This window comes from Bactrocera tryoni, chromosome 4 (genome assembly GCF_016617805.1).
Source record: "Bactrocera tryoni isolate S06 chromosome 4, CSIRO_BtryS06_freeze2, whole genome shotgun sequence".
NCBI classification, from domain to species: domain Eukaryota; kingdom Metazoa; phylum Arthropoda; class Insecta; order Diptera; family Tephritidae; genus Bactrocera; species Bactrocera tryoni.
In genome coordinates this window covers 16,672,389-16,692,869 of record NC_052502.1, presented here as the reverse complement: position 1 = coordinate 16,692,869, position 20,481 = coordinate 16,672,389, and the positions used below count along the sequence as shown (strand labels likewise).

The following is a 20,481-nucleotide window of genomic DNA, read 5'->3' as shown; positions in this document are numbered from 1 at the left end:
CGGAAACCCTATAAAGTGTATATATGTATAAATGAGCAGTATGTCGAGCTGAGTCGATTAAGCCATGTCCGTCTCTCTGTCTATATATATACGAACTACTCCCTCAGTTTTTAAGATATCGTTTTGAAACTTTGAAAACGTCATTTTCTCTTCAAGAAGCTGCTCATTTGTCGGAACTGCCGATATCGGACCACTATAACATATAGCTGCCATACAAACTGAACGATCGGATTCAAGTTCTTATATGGAAAACTTTCACATTTGACAAGATATATTCACGAAATTCGGTACAGATTATTTTCTAAAGCAACAATGTAATCTCCGAAGAAATTGTTCAGATCGGCTTACTATAGCATATAGCTGCCATACAAACCGAACGATCGGAATCAAGTTCTTGTATGGAAAACTTTCACATTTGACGTGGTATCTTCACGAAATTTGACATGGATTACTGCTTAAGGTAATAATATAATCTCCGAAAAAATTGTTCAGATCGGATTACTACAGCATATAGCTTCCATACAAAAGTTACTAAAAGAAATGCAGCTGTGAAGGGTATATTAGCTTCGGTGCAGCCGAAGTTAACGTTTTTTCTTGTTTAGGTTATGTGCTGTAAGTGACAACTTTCTCAAATTAAAAATCTCATATGTATTTACACTTATTTTATTTTTCAAAAATTCTCATTAAAAGGTTTTGTTTCAATTAAACAAATTTTTTTTACGTAGCCACCTGGTTTTGAATTTTGTCTAGGCTTATAGCACTTTTACTTTATATACATTTGTACATATGTACATAACTATTTGCATAGATATTGTTTGATTTGCTTTGTTATTATTATTAATATGCATTTTTTTGTTAATTCTCATTAACATTTTCATTTTGTTTTTAATCGTTCAATAATAATATTTGGATATTTTATCAGAATTTTATAATAATTTTTTAGTATGTGGCAACACTGTTTTAAAATTTTTCTAGATTTCTTAAACCATTTTTACATATGTACTTTTTGTTATCTGATAATTTTTCATTTCTTTTATCTCCCAGCGCTACTTGGCAACCCTGTTAGACATTATGCTGCTAATAAATATCTTTCTAAAAATTATACAATACGAGTATATACTCGTGTGAAAATTATTTTTATACTCCTTCTATTATTCTAATTTCATCTTGAGAATTTAGTGCCAAGTTCTACTTTTTTATTGGTGTTGGTAGCCCTAAAGAAAGGTAGCATCTGCAAATTTCGACTTATAAATAGATACTATAATGTCATGGTAACTTCTAGACTAAAATTTATTTCTGATAATGATTTTAAATAAATGAAAATTTTTCAAATTTAAATTTGTTGGCAACTCTAGCATTACAAATCACTAACTTCATCTTTCTAATTATGTTTATATATCAAATTATATTTTTCAAGAGTCTGTCGCATATTACTGAAGAAGAAGAAGCTAGTAGTGCGTCTGAAAATTATTTTTCACATAAGCCACCATGAAATAGTTTATTGTTTTTGCACCACAATACGAGCACACTGTCAAGCGAGAGCTTAAATAGATTGTGTGCTCACTACAGGGAGCTAGAAATATTTATTGATTGCCTGAGTTTTGTTTCTGGAAAGCCAATTGTAGTCTTGTGACACTATTTCAAAATTGTAACATACAAAAAAATAACTAACAAGAAAATATCGCACTTTATTGGCGCTTAAGGAATATCCCTCACAATCGTTATATTTATGTATGTATACTACTAGCGGAGTATACCAAAGTAAAATCAGTTCAAGGTCGTTTGTAAGACGTATGAGTAATTAGTTATCTGTCTTATCCTGTTTATCCATTTTTATTGCGTTTCAAAATTTAATTGCAATGACTTACCTAGCATTAACAGCAAGAAGCTCATGTCTTTCAGTCGCTCTACGAGTATGATGACATACAGTTATTGTTCACGAAAATAGTAGTGCGACAGCACATAACACTCTAATCTTATTTCTGACATGTTCTATCTTGCAAATTGAACATTTCTACAATACTTTCGTAGAACAGAATATTGTTAACAAAAAAACACCAAAATGCCGTTATTTTTATTTTACGTTGCTTTCTTTATGGTATATTTCAATATTTGCACCAAAAGTCTCTTGTTCATTAAAATAGTAGTGCTTGACGGGAATAGTTGAAAAAAATTAAAATTTTTTTTTTAATTTTAACTGACATCAGTAAGTGTATTAAAATAATATAGTAATTGTGTGATATAAATTTATTGAAATCGCTCTTTATTTCTTGTTTAGTCGGTTGAAAAAAAACATTGCTCAATCAAAAAGCGAGAGTTAATAGTTAAGTTAAGAGATGAAGGCAAGATATATAAAGAAATCGAAGAAATGATTGGTTGCACTGCTCCGATGATATTTAATGCTATTCATCATACAATTAAGTCGGAAACTCGTGGTGGTAAGCGCAAGACTTCATTTCTAGACTTCGGCGTTGTCAAAAATAATTAAAAATGAATTGAATCTAATGGTCAGTGCTGTCATAGTTAGCCGAAGGCTAAAGCTAATTTACATGCAAGGAGTCCGATAAAAGTACCCCTTTTGCCGAAGAAGCACGTCAATTGCAAGAATAAAAAGTTTCGAAAGACCATATGTATCGGCCCGCCGAAAAGTGGCACAATATTGTGTTTACGGAAAAGATCAAAAATTGTTTTGTTTGGTGGTATAGGTTCCAGGCAGTGTGTTCGTTGTCTCCCAAACACAGAATACCACCCAAGGTACACCACAAAGACAGTAAAGTATGTTGAGCTAAACACTATGGTGTGGGCTTGTTTCTCGTATGCTTTCGATGGTCCAATCTCTTTGATCACTGGCATTATTGACCAAGCAGTGTGCATTAATACATTGAAAGATGTAATGCTACCGTATGCTAGTTGGAAAATGTCCTTAAAATGAACATTTCAGCAGGATAATGATCTAAACATACGAGCAAACTAGCTAATCAGTGGTTTGCATCTGAAAACATCTACGTGATACCATGGCCAGCACAATCTCCAGACCAAAACCCGATCGAAAACTTATGGGGCTATGCCAAGAGATGCGTAGCAACAGCGAAACCATCAAGAAGCACAGAGCTTTGGCAAGTGTTTAAGGAGGTATGGGCTCAAGTCTCTGTGAAGCGTTGTAGGGAGCTTTTTGATTCCATCCTACGTCGATGCCTAGGCATTATAAACAATAACGGATTTACAACAAAATATTAGACCTTAGGAAACATATTAAATATGAAATATTTACTGTTTCTTTCATATTCTTAGATTTTTCGCCTTTTTTAATAGCCACTACTATTTACTTGAACAGCATAATTTTTCAATTTTATTTTAATTTAATAACTGTATGTAAACTAAATAAATTTTTTGGTAGATAAAACCGTAAATATATCATACATTAATTAAAAATTAGGTTTTTTATAACTTTTTAATCGAATATTGTTCTTATCATGTGATTTGACTGTTAAATAGTTAGTAGTCACCGGCACTACTATTTTCGTGAACACAGCTGTATATCATCAGCACAGCTGCATTCAAGTCAAAAGGCAAACAGAGAGACGGAAAGTGTAAAAATACAAGTACAAATATTGTATGCAATTTGAATTGCTTTCGTAGTTTTGTGTACCGACCTCGTAGGAAGCAGATTGGCACAAAGCAAAAATTGTAGCATCTCATTAATATCACTTGCTTGCTTTTTTGCAAGGGTTTTTATTCATATTTCCATGCCTGCTTTGTTTTTTCTTTGACAATATTTGTGTAGGAAGTGCTCTTTGCACGCACATCCTGTCGCAATTTGTCGTTACGCATGGATATATGTACATATGTATGAACAAATATATATATATATGCTTCGGCCAACTTGAGTGCCCAGCGTCTTGCTCTGCTTGCGTCTGCAATTACTTGCATGCATTGTGTGTTTAAATTTATCCGTGTTACACTTGTATCATGTTGTTGCAAGTAACATGCACGCACACAAGTACTCGTAATTACCTTGCATTTTTATGCCATTGGTAAAAATGTCGTGACTCTTACCAGCTTACACGGCTCAAAATATTCAAGCCTGCATCTTTACCCATTAGTCGTTGTAAGTTGGCTATAAAATATGCATAAAGTTAACACATAACTAGTAATTTAGTTTATACAAAAAAGAGGTCTTGAAATTATTTACATTTCTATTTAAAAATGCAATAACTTTACCGCCTTCTTTCATACCACAAGAAGCATGTATACGTATGCATTGGGAAAAGTACCCGAAAATTGTAAATAAAACGCAAAATATTTAATTATTCATCAATATTTCACTTCACTTCAAAGTAATCCTCACCAGATGTAAAAATTTATACCAACGATTTTTCCAGTCCTCAAAACTCTTTTCATAAGCACTTTGGCTTTGGCATGGCCTTCAGCTCCTTCAGCGAATTTTGCTTTATCTCTTCGAACGGATGAAAACGGGTTCCACGGAGCGGCAATTTCAGTTTGGGGAACAAGAAATGGAGCCAAATTATTATTATTAAAAATACCGTGATTTGTCGATGGTATTCATTGCGTTTTTGGCTTTAAATTTGGTCACAATCGTGGATCGATGCGATAGTGCATTATTATAGTGTAAAAATCATAAATTGTCCTTCCTCAATTCCGGCCGTTTTCGATGAATGTTCTCACGCAAACGCCTCAATGCGGCCAAATAGAACTACTTGTTCACCGTCTGACCGCACCAAAGCACGAATATCGAAAAAAACCGTGAACATCACTTTGATTTTTGAGCGCTTTGTCGTAGTTTTTAGGTTTCGGTGCGTTTTTCCCCCCATTCCGATTATTGTTTGCATGTAAAACTCATAAACCTATGTTTCAACGGCAGTTATAATGGCTCTCCATGAATGAGATCGGAAATTACACGATTAAGCATGCCCACAGATACTGGTTTAAGGTACTATTTTTGAAAAAAGCAGTGTTTCGTACTAGAAATATCCACCAAAATAATTCAAACGGACTCGCGAAAGATGTCGAGTATTCTTACCATCTCTCTAACACTTGTTTGACGATTTTCAAGCACCATATCCTTCACTTTGTTAATATTTTCATCAGTTGAAGAGGTCGAAGGTCGTCCAGAACGAGGTATGTCTTCAACGATCTTTCGACCATCTTTGCAGGCTTTGTGCCACTTGTAGCCTTGTGTTTTTCATAAAACTGAATCGGTGGCCTTTTCCAACATTCGCAATGATTCCGTACACGAAAATTGGTTAGAAATACAAAATTTGAGACAAATTCTTTGCTCGATATTTTTATCCATTGTAGAAAGGAAGTATTAGAAATGATTTGAGCGTTTGCGCCCTCGTTCTGACTAGTGCGAGGATAAGAGTCAATCCATTCCTCGATCTTTCAGAAGACTTAAGAAAAATCGAATAAGAAAATATGGTATAAAAATGGGATATTAAGTTTACCAAGAATTATTCATACATATAAATCCCAGATGGAAACGCTGGATATCCTACATAGCAAACATGTGTTTCTGTAATCACCGTGACGGACTGAGTTGGTTCAGCCCTGTACGTCTATATAATAGGTTGTCAAAAAAGTCTTGCGGTATTTTCGCTAGTTGGCGCTGAAAGCGAGTAGTTCTAGTTTTATTCGTCGCATCGGGTCATGCTATACCTTTTTGGAAAGCTCATTTCACGCGCTAACACTTGTTTGATTGATTGTCGCTTCTTTTAAGTCGTTCGTGAGTTATAGCGTCGCAAACATGGAGCAAAATAAAGAGAAAATACGGCATATTTTACAGTACTACTGCGATAAAGGCAAAAATGCATCTCAAGCCGCCAATAAAATTTGTGCAGTTTATGGGCCCGATACAGTTTCCATTTCCACCGCACAACGATGGTTTCAATGTTTTCGTTCTGGTGTAGAGGTGGTCGAAGATGCGCCACGCTTCGGAAGGCCTGTCGTCGAAAATTGCGATAAAATCGCTGAATTGGTCGAAAGAGAGCGGCATAGTAGCAGCCGTAGCATCGGTCAAGAGCTGGGCATGAGTCATCAAAAATTCATTTCAATTTCAATAAAAAAAAAAATTCAATAAAAATACCGCAAGACTTTTTTGACAACCCATTATATTAACAAGCCCTTTGGTTTTTGAGATATCGGTGTGACATTTTGCATACGTTCTTTTCGCCATAATAAGCAACTTTAATCTCCAAATAAATTGTTCAAATCACACCTCTAAAGTATGCAGCTGCTGAACAGACTGACCACTCAAAACCCATTCCTTGCATGAAAAACTTTTATTTTGACGAGATATCTTCACTAAATTTGGCATAGGAAATTGTTCAGGTCGGACTACCATCGAAACTGACCGATCACAATCCAGTTTTTGTAAGATATCTATAATGTATAAGGATGTGTGAAGGGTATATGCAACTGAAGTTAATGTTTTTTTTTTGTTGTTTTTTTTTTAATCAAAACAAATATAGCAATGTACTATCGAAACACGAGCAGCTTTCAAAGCTGAAATTGCTTTACCAGGACGTGAAAAAGCTGCAATGTGGAGACTTTCCATAAGTTAATAGTGATAGAATTTTTTAGCTTATCGATATAAACTAGTAATTCTATAGATATAAACTAGTTATGTAATGTGTCATCGTAAAAACTGAAAAGTGGATTTCTTTAAAGAAATACCCAAAACAAATAGTAATTATATACTACAGCACCATCTATCGTAAGCTTAAGGCAAAATTAATAATCAAAAATTAATTATTCGACAAAAAACTGTATAAGGTTATACTAAGAATCGAATATAGCTAAAAAAAAATTTTTTGATGGGAACTGTAAACTATTTCCAACCAAATTGTAAAGTAAAAAATATTTGAATTAGAGGCGAATTCTATATCTGTTTACTAGTTGTAATAATAAATTCGAAACCACTTCAAACCTACGTTTTTGATAATACAAACCTATATTTGTCTAATCATTGTTGTTGGGAGCCAAACGCAGACAAGAGAGCTACGACGTGAGCATTCCTCTTCTAAAAACGATTTATTAACAAATTTTATAATAGCGACACCTAGCGAGAAAATTTTTTTTGACAATATTGTACATTATTTATAAGAAGTTTATGCTTTCATGCAAGCCATACCTGTATAAATCTTGATATAAACAATCTCATATAAAAAATTCGATATCACACCTTGCTAATCCCCCAACCTTAAAACCTTGAATTACTTTTCAAATTTTAAATATTTTCCTCCTCCACACGTAAAATTTTACTTTCCTTTATCAAGCATCGGTTCATTTCAAACAAATTTGCAGATGAAAAATCTGCTGCAGATATCCTTTGACCCTGCGCCTCATCCATTACATTTGCGTAGGTGCTTGCTTGCATGCCTACTGACTTTGTGCATTCGAAATACGAGCGTATTCGGTTAATGTCATGCAGTCAGCCGAACTGCAGGCGCACGAAAGTACAGAAAGGCAAGGCCGTCCAAAGGTATGCAAATAAAAGAAGGCCAGAAAGCAGATAAAAGCAAGACCAAGCGTGAGCGGAGTAAAATAAAAGATATACTTTCTTAATGTGCATTACCAAACGAGCGCGCAGTCGAAATACAGCAGACACCAACTAACTTTACAAAAGGCAGCTCTCCCAAACACACGCACACACAAAGGCAAATGTGTGTGCCACGCATACGCAAACGGTAACCACATGCACCGGTATTGCAACAACCGCACACTTGCAACAAAAAGTAGCATACTTTTATGCGCGCACTTAACAAAATAGCGAAGGATGCACCCATGCTGGGTAGACCATGCATACATAATAATCGCTGATGCCAAAGCATGAGAGATTGGTGCGGCCGTGGTGGGTGCTGAGGGGGCGTGTTACTCTTACAAGATCCTTTCTTGTTGCTGTTTTGGTGTGTGTGCTTGTTGTTGAGGCGGCGTTGCAGCACCGTCATGCCATTGTATTGGTGTGGTGTGCGCATTGCCAAGTGAGATAATAATGAAAAGCCCTTTGAAAACCGCAAATAATGAGCGTTGAATGTTGCCATTCGCGTGTTGGTCGCTCGGTCTGCGCCTTTGTTGCCACCTCTTCTCCTCTCCGCTTTGTGTTGCGTACCTGCTCGTGCTGGGTGTTTGCAGTCGTTACTACTACTGTCGAATGTTTACGTGTTTGCGTACAATTATATTCGTGTGTGTCCGTGTATTTGCGTCTGCTGGCGTTTTGCCGCATTGTGCGCGCTTGTTTTTCCATTGTACGTGGTCGCGTTGCATGCCACCTGCATTTCTCTTTCTTTTTTTTTGGCAATGCAGGTGCTATATTTTTCGGTTGCGCCCATTATAAATGTGATGTCTTTTTCATTCTGCGGTTCGCTTATTTTAGCGGTCTTCTAATATGTGCGCTTGTATGGATTTATGTGGTTACAAGGGTTCTGTTGTTCCCGATAGGCACAAAATTGATTTGTTTATGATGAGAACTAGTCCCTTGAGAACTCTTACTGTATAATTTTCGATGAGTTTTTGTTGTAACCTACTGTAGCTAGCTTGAGTTTTTACTCTTCTTTGGTATCCGAAAAATCTTTACATACCTTCCTTCCAATTTAAACATAAAAGTAATGATCTCTATAGGTTTATTCCAGTGTAAAGCTCTAAAACAGGGTTATCTTTTAGAATGTAATTTGAGTGTAAGAAATAGGAAGCCTAATTCTTTCCACTGGCGTTATTAAAGGCTTACGTGGGTTTTGATTGCTAAAGAAATGCCCTTTTTCACTAATTTTTTTAAATAAAATAAATGAATTAAATTATTGCAAATTTTGAGCATATCAAAGTGCAATATTTGAACAATGATTTGTGAATTTTCATAAATTTTTTTTTGGAAATTCAGCCATTGGCAGTTGGTTTCCGGAGGCACCGTCCAAAAACGTCTCCTCGCAGTGTTGAGCATAAGGGGGGAGCATGCTTGAGAAGCTTCAAAAAATCGATTTTTATTGTTTAAATCTCTTTAAAAATACATAATTTAAGAATATGTCCCCAAATTTATAGATGGGAATTCGAAATATTTTCGAAGTTAGAAGGGAAATAGTGACCGACCGTCTAGAAGATATATTAGCGCTTGGGCAGAAAGCGAAAAGTTTGACGCGCGATTTCTCGGTTTTTCATTTTTACGATTTTTTTAATAAGCGGGCAGGATTGAAACAAAAAAGTAAACGTCGCATAGTATTGGGGCAAAGTTTATTACCTTTGACATTAAATTATCTTCTATTTAAACTAAAAAGACTAAGAAAAGTCAAGTTTGAGCACATTTTTAAAAACATAAAGTTTTTTTTTTGTTCGAAAACCACTTTTTATTTAATTTTTAAAAAATTTGTAAAATTTTACATTTTTTTTTTGAATTTTCTTAGTTTAACTAGAAGATAAATTATTTAAAAATATGAATCTCTTTGAATTTTTTGATTCCGATAGAAATTGTGAGCTGCATCTTGCTTGCCGTCCGACAAATGCACATGCGAGATGCATCGGACAATTGTTTCCCAAAGGCAGCATATCAAAGATTTCGTATCCAAATAATTTGTGAATGCTGTTTAAATATATAGCTATAAACCCTAGAAATTTCGCTTTAATGAATTATTTCTTTCCCTCCCAAAAAAATTCTCAAAAAAATCTATTTTTTTAAGACTCTAAAGCAGGCTCTCCCCTTAACAGGCGATGAATTCATCCAAAATCAAAAATTCAAAATTCATCGTTTAGTAGATGAGTATAGGTCATGATTAATCGAAAAGTTTAGAAAAATAAATAATTTTTTTTTGAAAAGTTGAAAAAATATATAATAATAATATTTACTTTACCACAATTGTCTTGAAAAAGTTAGTTGTAAACGAGATAAATCTTTCGACAAATCACGAGCTCATCCATTTTCGAAAAATTGTGATATCGTTTCATTAGTTCTGAGAATCGTGACCACCGTTTGAAACGTTATTTCGAGAAAAACACAATCAAAGGTCGAAGTAGCGGAACGGTCTAACCTGACGGGGCAGTTTCCCAAAGGCTCTATCTCCTACGTCTTTATTGCGATTGCCGTGAAACTTTGTCAACATAATCCTAACATATTATACATATAATGTATTCCTTCAAAAAACATAAAAAAAAATTATATTCACATTTTTATACCAAACATCATTATCAGGACGGCCTCCACGAGAGACGACAATTCTAGAAACTCGAGCTGTTTGAAACAAACTTAACAAGTAAGAAAGAGCTAAGTACTATGTAGCAACATGTTGAAAGAGTATAATAGCGGATCATCATCTACAGAAGGTTTTTTAGAAACGTATGCACGTTTTGAACGTGTAAAAAATTATAAATTTTTGACAGAGGAATAAATTGATTATAAAAAAGGCGCAAAAAACAAAATATCATAATCAATTCTTGGGCAATGTAGCGCATTGAACGGGGAATTCTACCAATGGAATATTGCTCTTATAACCTTAAGTTCCTTAAATTTTTTTAAACCCTGGCTAGCCTAACCCCTTAACAGATATTGGAAAAATTTTCGTCGATCCGTGGAATCTGTTGAACTTTGTTTGATAACTATCCAAAATCAAGCAGGATATAGAAAAACGGAAAAATATAGGTCTAGTTCGCAACTAGTTACAAAGTAACCATTTTAAGAACCCTTCTCAATTTCACGACAGAGCTAACTATTTCACTTGTTTACCACTCTTAGTGCCGTGGATTGGGCCACCGTTCAACATTATTACAAATAAAGTGAAAATATTATGTTAATTTGCCTGCCTTATTCGGCTAATTCCGCTGCCAAAGTAAAAGGATACAATAAAATATGGCGCTAGGCGCTAAAATATGTGTCTTTTTTGGACACTTTCTAACATCGCATTTAATTTCACTTGCTCTGCCACAGCTCTTTGTGTTATTTTTATTTTTTATTTTTTTTTTATTTTTGTTTTCCAAATTTTGGTTGCGTTTGTTCGCAATTTTTGTGTTGAAGCCTTTTTTGCTTTTCCTATTACACTGTCCTCATAATTTTTGTAAATCCTTTATTTGCAATTTTACACCTTTATTATTATTATTTATTGTTCTCGTTTGCTTTGTGCACATCATTCTTGTCATTTCATTCTTGTCTTACCATTTGATAATTTCATACTTTCGCAAATTAAAACCACCGTTATTGTTTAGGCAAAATTATTGCGGTGTTCGCACCTTTGTCATTCATCTTCGCCATTATTTTATGTAAATTACATTCATTATCATTATTATGGTAATCATCATTAAATATTGTGCGCATTGAGTATGGTAATTTCAGCTCCTTGTTGCCTTTATTTGCTGAATTTGCAAAGCAAATGAAAAATACTTGAGATTTGTGCGCTTTTCATGCCGTATGTAGTGTAAGGATGCTTTATGTAAGCCCTTTTTATGTTTAAGTCCTATTCTAATTAAAGTAGAAATATTTATACAGTTAGCGCTTAGTTGGGCAAGCCTAATTTAAGGGGTTACATGGGTTTCCTCGAGTAAAAAACAGCCTCTTTTCAACAATTTTTTCTCCTATAATAAATGAAATATTTTACTAGAATTTTTTATTATTGCACACATAGTACACTATAAATAAATAAATTCTGAAATTTTTGAAAAAAATATTTTCAACTCTGCCATTGCGACACCTTTTCCTGTGACCCCTCCAGGAACTCCTTACAGAATCATCTTAAGTGAAAAATACGTGTTAATACCTTAAAACTTGGACGAAAAAAACAGAAAATTGAATTTTTGGCATACATTTTACAAAAAAAATTAATTTTTTTTTCAAATTTTCAATCGAAAATTTTTCGTCCAAGTATTTAAGAATTGTATATCAAAGACTTGTGAAAAATGTATGAAGATCGGTTGAGTAGTTCTCGAGAAATCTTGCCAACCGGATTCAAAACCACAGTTTCGATAAAAAAGCGTATAAAGACGGCACACTTAGCCTAGCTAGCCTCGAGCGCACAAGATCTCAAAACTATTACTCGGATCAACTTGAAAATGTAGAATAATGTTCTAGAAATGTTGTAGAATTTAATATTACAAAAGACGCTTTCGCATTAGTAGACCTCTCTTAAAATTCATAATCTCTTTTGTTTTTACTGGAAACTATGGCATGCTTTTAGTTTCAGTCAAAGGACAATTACGCACTCAATATATATAGCTTTAAGGCTCATCTGAATGCCTAGGTCGTAATTGGAGAGACCCGCATAAGCGTCTCGTTCAGAGAGGTAGATACCCATATAAACCTCAGTAATTATTCATTTGAAGTACTAGATGGCAGCACAGTTTTCCAGGACTACGTTCCTTGTCGACAAAATTATTTTTTTACCGTTATTCATTAGAAAAGACGTCGCTTTCGGTTTGTCCTTTGCCATATGAACAAAAAACAAATCACAAAATAGCGTCGGTTTGAATTTTGTTTACTACATTTTTTGACCCTTTCGAATTTTTTAAAAATACTTAAATTAAAAATTTCAAAAATCCGGGGCATGTGCAATAAAGAGATGTATACAAAGATATTTTTTAACAAAATTCAAAGTAATTTTGATTTTTTCATATTTCTGAGCAAGAATATCCTATTAACTCTGGATACTCTGTGAAGTTCCTGCTAATAAATCCTTAAATACGACCTCAAGTTTTCAATTGTGAACCCTTAATTTACCAAAAAATTTATTGAACTAATAATTAAATTACAAAGTTGAGTTGATTTAGCCATATCCATCCGATACTGGATCACTACAGCATATAGCTTCCATAACAAAATTATGGATGTAACACCCTTTTTTTATTTGACAAGTTATCATCACGACTTTTGGTGCGAAATTTTCCAAATTGTCATACAAACCACCCAATTATAAGGAAGTTATTATATGTAAATTTCTTTATTTGTTAGGGGTTTTAAAGAGCTCACCCTAAAACCACATTTGCATTACCTCAGGGTGTTATTCCATTTTTCTCATTGAGAAACTTACATCTGCCAGCCTGTGTCCAGGTCCCGCATTTTACTCCGAATTTCTGGATAATCCTCCAGTTTGCTTTACTCTCCAACATGACATTCCATAAAGAATGTGTGTTTAGCGTCGTCTTATTTCGCTGCTCTTCGACCCATTCTGTGGAGGTAACCGTGACCGGCTGAGTTGTGTAAAAGACGACTTCTCCGAACTTACGGCTTGTACATAAGTTGTAAGTCTTCTATTAGTCTGGCCGCCCATCTACCGCGACTCTCATTCTCTCATCTTCGTTGCCATGTTATTATTGAATCTTTCTTTATTTGTTCTTTTTCTTAAGCTCCCACATCTTTTTCCATTTTATGCCAGATGGAAGGCGATATTCACTGCGTTTCCTGCGGCATGCTGGATTTGTACCCAGAAGATTAGTTTGAAGTCCCGTCTTACGCCTAGGAAGTTTTGTGCTTTGTTTTGCCCTAAGTCCTAACAATGGAAGTATTATAGCTTCGGTGAAACCGAAGTTAACGTTTTTTTCTTTTTTTTAATTATTATTTAGTCTTCGTATATCTAAATTAAATAGTGTATAGCTTAAAACTGTTAATTTATAACGAAATTTTTAAAAATCGGGTCATAACGACTTTTTTGGTAAATGAAATGGATGGTTCACTTTACGTTCGAGATAGCCAAACATCATCAAAAAACTTTAGTCCCGTACTTCTACACACTTTTCAACTTAAAATTTTGATTTTTCGATTGCTCCTAAATGTAGGCAAAATTTCTGCTTACATAATTCTATAGGACTTTGATTTTTGATTGCTCCTAAATGTAGGCAACATTTCTTCTCACACAGTCCTATAACACGGAATGAGAAAAAAACTTATTAAAGTCATTGTACAATTTCATGCTGCGTAATAAAGTAGAAATTGCAGTAACCACTTTCGCCAAATTTTGGGCATAAAAATTAAAGAATCATAAATCTCAATTTGTGCGGTTGAAACATCATTTGTACTAATAAAAGTATTACGCGTTTGACCACAAAATAAAAGAGAAAATAATCTGCATACATATATATATATAAATAAAATTGTACAAAGTGCGGCCAAAATCAATATTGTGATATTTACAAAAACAAAAAAGTCCAAATAACGAAACGAAATTACGAATCAAAAGTAGTGAAACGAAAAACGAGCAACAAAAATCCAATAAAAAAAGCAGTGAATTTAATTCGAATTTAAAGCGCTTAAGTAAAGTAAAGCGAGCACTCAGTGTAATAAAAAGCGAAAACAACAAAAAAGTAGAGAAACAAAAAATAAGCAAAAAAAAGAAGAAAAATAAGCAAAAACATCCGATCAACCAATTGCCATGATAAAAAAGTTGCGCAGCAAAACGCCAAACATCAATTAATTTTGCTCAACGCCGAAAGCGAAAAATTCAAAATAAAAAAACACAAACCAAAAAAACAGCAGCCCAAAAATGTGCACGAAAACATCGAAAACGCCGTTGCTCTTAATTGGCGGCGTCTGCTTCGTCATCGTGCTGGTCGGCATTACTGGCGTGACGCTGATCAATAATCTCAATTTGTCCAACATCATCAAGCTAAACGAGAAAGTCGCCAGCGACAGCATGAGCTCACACGACGCCGAATTGCGCGATATGAATTACGCCAATAATCATCCGAAAAACATATACAAATTCGATGAATTCTCCGCGCCCTATGCACTGGCTGTAGGCCCACACCCACAGTCGCTGCCAGCGGCCGCAGCGCAGTACTCAGTTGTAGCCGCAGCGGCAGCATACTTAACAGGGGATGACGGTATGCCGGAGCAAAATCCAGCCTCAGCAGTTGTTGAGGCCAGTGGTGCGACGCTAATTGGACGACCGACGGCAGCATTAGTAGATGCTGCGGCGAATAGTGGTAATGCGGCGACAGCAGCAGCGTCGGCGCATGCGATTACGCAGTCCAATGGACGACAGCATGAGAGATTGCAGAGCAGAGATATTGCTGCCGCTAGCAGTAAAGGCAACGCTGCAGCCGCAAATGAAAATGCGAATGCATCAGCGGCATTGGTCAATAATCCACAGGTAAATACTACGACACCATCCGATGCGTCAATATTTGTTGCTGATAGTGCCGCACAACCAGCGCCAAGCAATCGTAGTAGTTTTAGTGTCGCAGCTTCCATAAATTCGAGTGCCTACAGCACTTCACCATCATCGGTAGCATCTCCATCAGCATCAGCATCAGTTACAGCATCATCAGTCAGTGTTGACATTGCTGCTAAATTGATGTTGCCGCTGATTCTCAATGGCAGCGCAAGGATAACGCCCGGATTTAGCAGTGGCAATGGACAGATGAACGCGAATGAAGAGCAAGGTTTTGCGTTTAATACACTTTTGAGCTTGAAAAGTGATAACGGTACAAAAGATATTTCCGATATGCATCAATCGAAGCATGTGTTGGCGTCGTCAGAGCGTTTAGTAGTGCCCGCATCCGGACAAGGTGTTGATGAGGAGCGACGTGATTTTGTAGTGAAGGTAAATTTTATATTTATTAGTTACATACTCGCTTCTTATGTGCCATGATTTTGCGTTTGTTATACCCTGCACAGGGTAAATTAAATTGTTCACGAAGTTTCTAAATAAAAAATAAAAAAATATGTGTATCGACGTTAAGAGCTGAATAGCTGTAGCCATGACAGCCTGTCTATTTGTATACATATGCGCGAACTGGTACCTTACTTTTTGAGATATCGATCCGTCATTTTTTACTCGTCCATTCCGCCTCAAAAAGCTGTCAGAACTGCTGATATCTCAGACCATTATAACATAGCATTAAATCGACCAAAAGCTGTAAATGAGTTAATGAATTCAATTGACTTCCGGTTTCCTAGTAGCTAACGTTTGAGTTTTGCTTAATAGCCAGAAGTCACACGGAGCTTAATCAGGCGATATTGGTTGAAAACTTGGCGAAAAACTTACAAGGAATCAATGCAGTTTGCGACGGTGCATTATCGTAGTGCAAAGACCAAGAGTTGTCGGACTATAATTCCGGCATCGTTTTACAAATAGCTTCGCACAAACTACGCATAGCACACAAAAAGTATTCCTTGTTGACAGTTTGGCTGGTCGGAAGGAATTCGGAGTGCGCCACACTATTTTTTTTTGGCTTCAGCACACCTTTGCCACTATATTCGCATAGATCCAATACTCAACGCTAGCAATAATTGGTTTCATGACAACCGGGTATTCGGAAAGCATTGTTTCACAGACGTTGAAGCGACGTTGTTTTTATACTCTCGCAACAATGTTGCTAAGGAGAGTATTATAGTTTTGTTCACATAACGGTTGTTTGTAAGTCCTAAAACTAAAAGAGTCAGATATAGGGTTATGTATACCAAAGTGATCAGGGTGACGAGTAGAGTCGAAATCCGGATGTCTGTCTGTCCGTCCGTCTGTCCGTCCGTCCGTGCAAGCTGTAACTTGAGTAAAAATTGAGATATCATGATGAAACTTGGTACACGTATTCCTTGGCTCCATAAGAAGGTTAAGCTCGAAGATGGGCAAAATCGGCCCACTGCCACGCCCACAAAATGACGGAAACCGAAAACCTATAAAGTGTCATAACTAAACCATAAATAACGATATTAAAGTGAAATTTGGCACAAAGGATCGCATTAGGGAGGGGCATATTTGGACGCAATTTTTTTGGAAAAGTGGGTGTGGCCCCGTCCCCTACTAAGTTTTTTGTACATAACTCGGAAACTACTACAGCTATGTCAACCAAATTCTATAGAGTCGTTTTCTTCAGGCATTTCCATATACAGTTCAAAAATGGAAGAAATCGGATAATAACCACGCCCACCTCCTTTACAGAGGTTATGTTGAAAATCACTAAAAGTGCGTTAACCGACTAACAAAAAACGTCAGAAACACTAAATTTTACGGAAGAAATGGCAGAAGGAAGCTGCACCCGACCTTTTTTAAAAATTGAAAATGGGCGTGGCGTCGCCCACTTATGAACCAAAAACAATATCTCAGGAACTACTTGACCGAAGTGAATGAAAATTCGGTATGTAATATTTTCTTAACACCCTGATGACATGTACGAAATATGGGTGAAATCGGTTCACAACCACGCCTTCTTCCAATATAACGCTATTTTGAATTCCATCTGATGCCTTCTCTGTATAATATAGTATATACATTAGGAACCAATGATGATAGCGGAATAAAACTTTACAAAAATACGGTATTTGAAAAATATGTAAATGACGTATAATGAAATCTCGATTATCACTTTATCATGCGAGAGTATAAAATGTTCGGTGACACCCGAACTTAGCCCTTCCTTACTTGTTCGAAAAAAATTTAGTGATTTTGGAACCAATCGAGCTTTCACTTTCTTAGGCTCAAATAATTTTTCAAAATGGTTTTCACTGATCCTTTCGATATTCCAATGATGCCAGTAAGATCTTCAATTCACAAGCACCAAATTTTTTTTTGTTTTTTATTGAAGTGTTGATCATCAGTTGATGTTGCTGGATGTCCTGGGCGTGGTTAGTCGTCAACTAGTTCTCGACAATTTTTGAATAATTTGTACTAACCAAAAACACTTCCTAGCGACAAACTATTATCACCGAAGGCCTTTTCCAACGTTTCGGCACCAGACATTTGATTCCGTTCGCAAAATTTATGGAAGTTTTTTCTTGAATAATTTCACTCATCGTAAAAATCGTAGAATACACTTTGTGTACTTCAGAAAGACAAGCATATACTAAACACTAATGACTCTTTTAAGGTAGCATTTGGCACAGATGTCACTGTTAGTCATACCAACCTAGAAAAAATTTTTCGGCAAATTTTGAATTAAAAAGTCTTACTATTTTTTGCCAGCAGCAATAAATAAATCTTCAACTCGATGGAGTGTATTTGAAATAATTTAGGTTTTATTGCTATATGAAGAATGATCTTTATAGTTGTTTCAAGTTCATATCTACTTTTTTAAACTCAAAATACTCTATTAAACTTATCAATCTGAAAAGTTTTCTTAAAGTCATCAATCTGAGAAGTTGTATACCTTATTTCACTTTGATATGATCCCTTATTGCACTAAGCAAATGAATAATTGCAAATACAAAGTTTGTCTTTTCTGAATTAAGCCCAAAAAGTTACAATAAAAACATCTAAAATTTTTGTATATTTTTTAGTATCACTTTTAACCTAAAAACTTGTTTTTTTTTCTCTTTTAGTTACATAGCACCAGGAGTGCCTCAATTAAATGAGTAAACAAAATATTCTACAAAACAATTTTTTTTATATATACTATACATGAGTATACGCACAGCTCTCTTAGTATTTAATTGGCTTTTTTGTTTTTGTGTAGTTCATTAACATTCTAGCTGCGCTCTAAGCAATTAAGCAAATATTTGCATTAGCCGAGGAGACACACATTTGCCTTTGGGTTTCCGATGACAAAGCAATCGACTAATGCTTGGCACAATATTTAAGCGACGAGAGCGGCAAATTCCAAATGAATACGAAAAAAAAAAATAGAAACAAAAAACAATACAGAAAATAATTTCAAAAAAGTTTAAAAAAAATGTGGCACACTTTCGGAGGCTAAAGCTTAGCCAAACCCAAAATACATTAATACATGTGTGTATTCATGGGAGTGTCGTGCCAATATTTATTTTCCTAAGTTATATAGTATATATCAAGAAAAAACGTTAACTTCGGCTGCACCGAAGCTAATATACCCTCTATATATGTATAAGACCTTATAAAGTATATAATAAGTTGTCAAAAAAGTCTTGCAGTATTTTCGCTAGTTGGCGCTGAAAGCGCGTAGTTCTAGTTTTATTTGTCGCATCGGGTCATGCTATACCTTTCTGGAAAGCTCATTTCACGCGCTAGCACGTGTTTTATTGATTGTAGTTTCTTTTAAGTCGTTCGTGAGTTATAGCGTCGCAAACATGGAGCAAAATAAAGAGAAAATACGGCATATTTTACAGTACTACTACGACAAAGTCAAAAATGCATCTCAAGCCGCCAATAAAATCTGTGCAGTTTATGGACCCGATACAGTTTCCATTTCCACCGCACAACAATGGTTTCAACGTTTTCGTTCTGGTGTAGAGGTGGTCGAAGATGCGCCACGCTCCGGAAGGCCTGTCGTCGAAAATTGCGATAAAATCGCTGAATTGGTCGAAAGAGACCGGCATAGTAGCAACCGTAGCATCGTTCAAGAGATGGGCATGAGTCATCAAAAATTCATTTCAATTTCAATTTAAAAAAAAATTCAATAAAAATACCGCAAGACTTTTTTGACAACCCATTATATATGTATAATATATATATGTATATCTGGAATTTGTGCCAATAAAGCCAAGAACGTGAATTTATTCAAAATCAGCGACTAGCAGAAGACACGTGTGTGAAAAGTTCAATGATATTTTATACAAGTAGATACTTTAGGCTGATCCTCAAAGGCGGTATTTAAGGGGGTATTCTGGTCTAGAAATTTAAAAAAATCGAAATTTTTTTTATATTTTCAAAGTTTAACTATTCAAGAATACATATGTGTACTCTTGTTTTCAAAATTCAAATTATTTTCGGAGATGTAGGCATTTTTCTGACCCGGCATCCAAATTGGTTCCGCCGGAACTAATCGAACAAACATTACGCGAAACTTAAAACGCGTTTTTCTCAAAACTGTCTTTATCTGAACGATACCCAAGATTTCTCAAGTTCTACTGGACCGAATTACCTGAAATTTTTATAGTGTCTTCCTTATAAACATGTCTATGGTTGGAACTAGCCTCATCCCCAAATTTTATTTTTATTATTTAAAAAAAAAAATCGAAATAGTCAGAAACAGTGATTCAAAAAAAATTTTTTTTCCATTTTGTGAAAAAAATTTGTTGCGACATTATTCTAGATTAATAATCTTTTTTTTTTGGTTTCAGATAACTAGGAGGGTTGAAATCATGGGTATGTTCACATGGAAATTTTTAGAGACCCCCCACTTCGTCAGCTCATATCTTTTGAAATTCTTTACTTTTTTTAGTTGTTAATTTTTTTCTGTTCTCTTCTAAAATTAACAAATAACTAATAAAAAATGGATGGTGGCAATATTAATTGCCTTTTTTTTTACGACACTTTAAAAATTACCTGAAATTCATGCTTCTAGACCAGGATACCCTCTTAAAATAAATCCTACTTACTATAGTCGATTTCACATAATTATTTAAGGAAAACACTGAAAAATTAGTTAAAATTTTATACCAGCTAAATGTGTTTTAATAGTTTTTGAGGAAAGTGGAAAAATAGCAATATCGGTGGAATATGATTCAATAGTTGTTGAAACGATGGGACTCGGGACAACTCAGCAGTGTTTGACGTTGTTTAAGCACAATCCAAGGAAATTTTTTGCGTGCCTATCCTTGCCAGTAAGTCATTAGAAACAGCACAGTTAAAATCTAAAATCAACAAC

At 35.1% G+C, this 20,481-nt stretch overlaps 1 protein-coding gene across 4 annotated transcripts in view; it reads left to right on the top strand.

Moving 5' to 3' along the window:
- Positions 1-20,481, top strand: part of LOC120776006 (mannosyl-oligosaccharide alpha-1,2-mannosidase IA) — a 319,778-nt gene that overhangs the window by 212,219 nt on the left and 87,078 nt on the right. For 2 of the 4 annotated variants that reach the window (XR_005705373.1, XM_040106438.1), the window contains exon 2: positions 14,008-15,524. The exons of the other annotated variants lie outside the window; for them this stretch is intronic. Coding sequence is in view for 1 of the 2 variants with exons in the window: in XM_040106438.1 (XP_039962372.1) it covers positions 14,463-15,524 (1,062 nt within the window). In the remaining variant the exon portion in view is untranslated. The remainder of the gene's footprint in view (positions 1-14,007; positions 15,525-20,481) is intronic. 4 annotated transcript variants of the gene reach the window in all.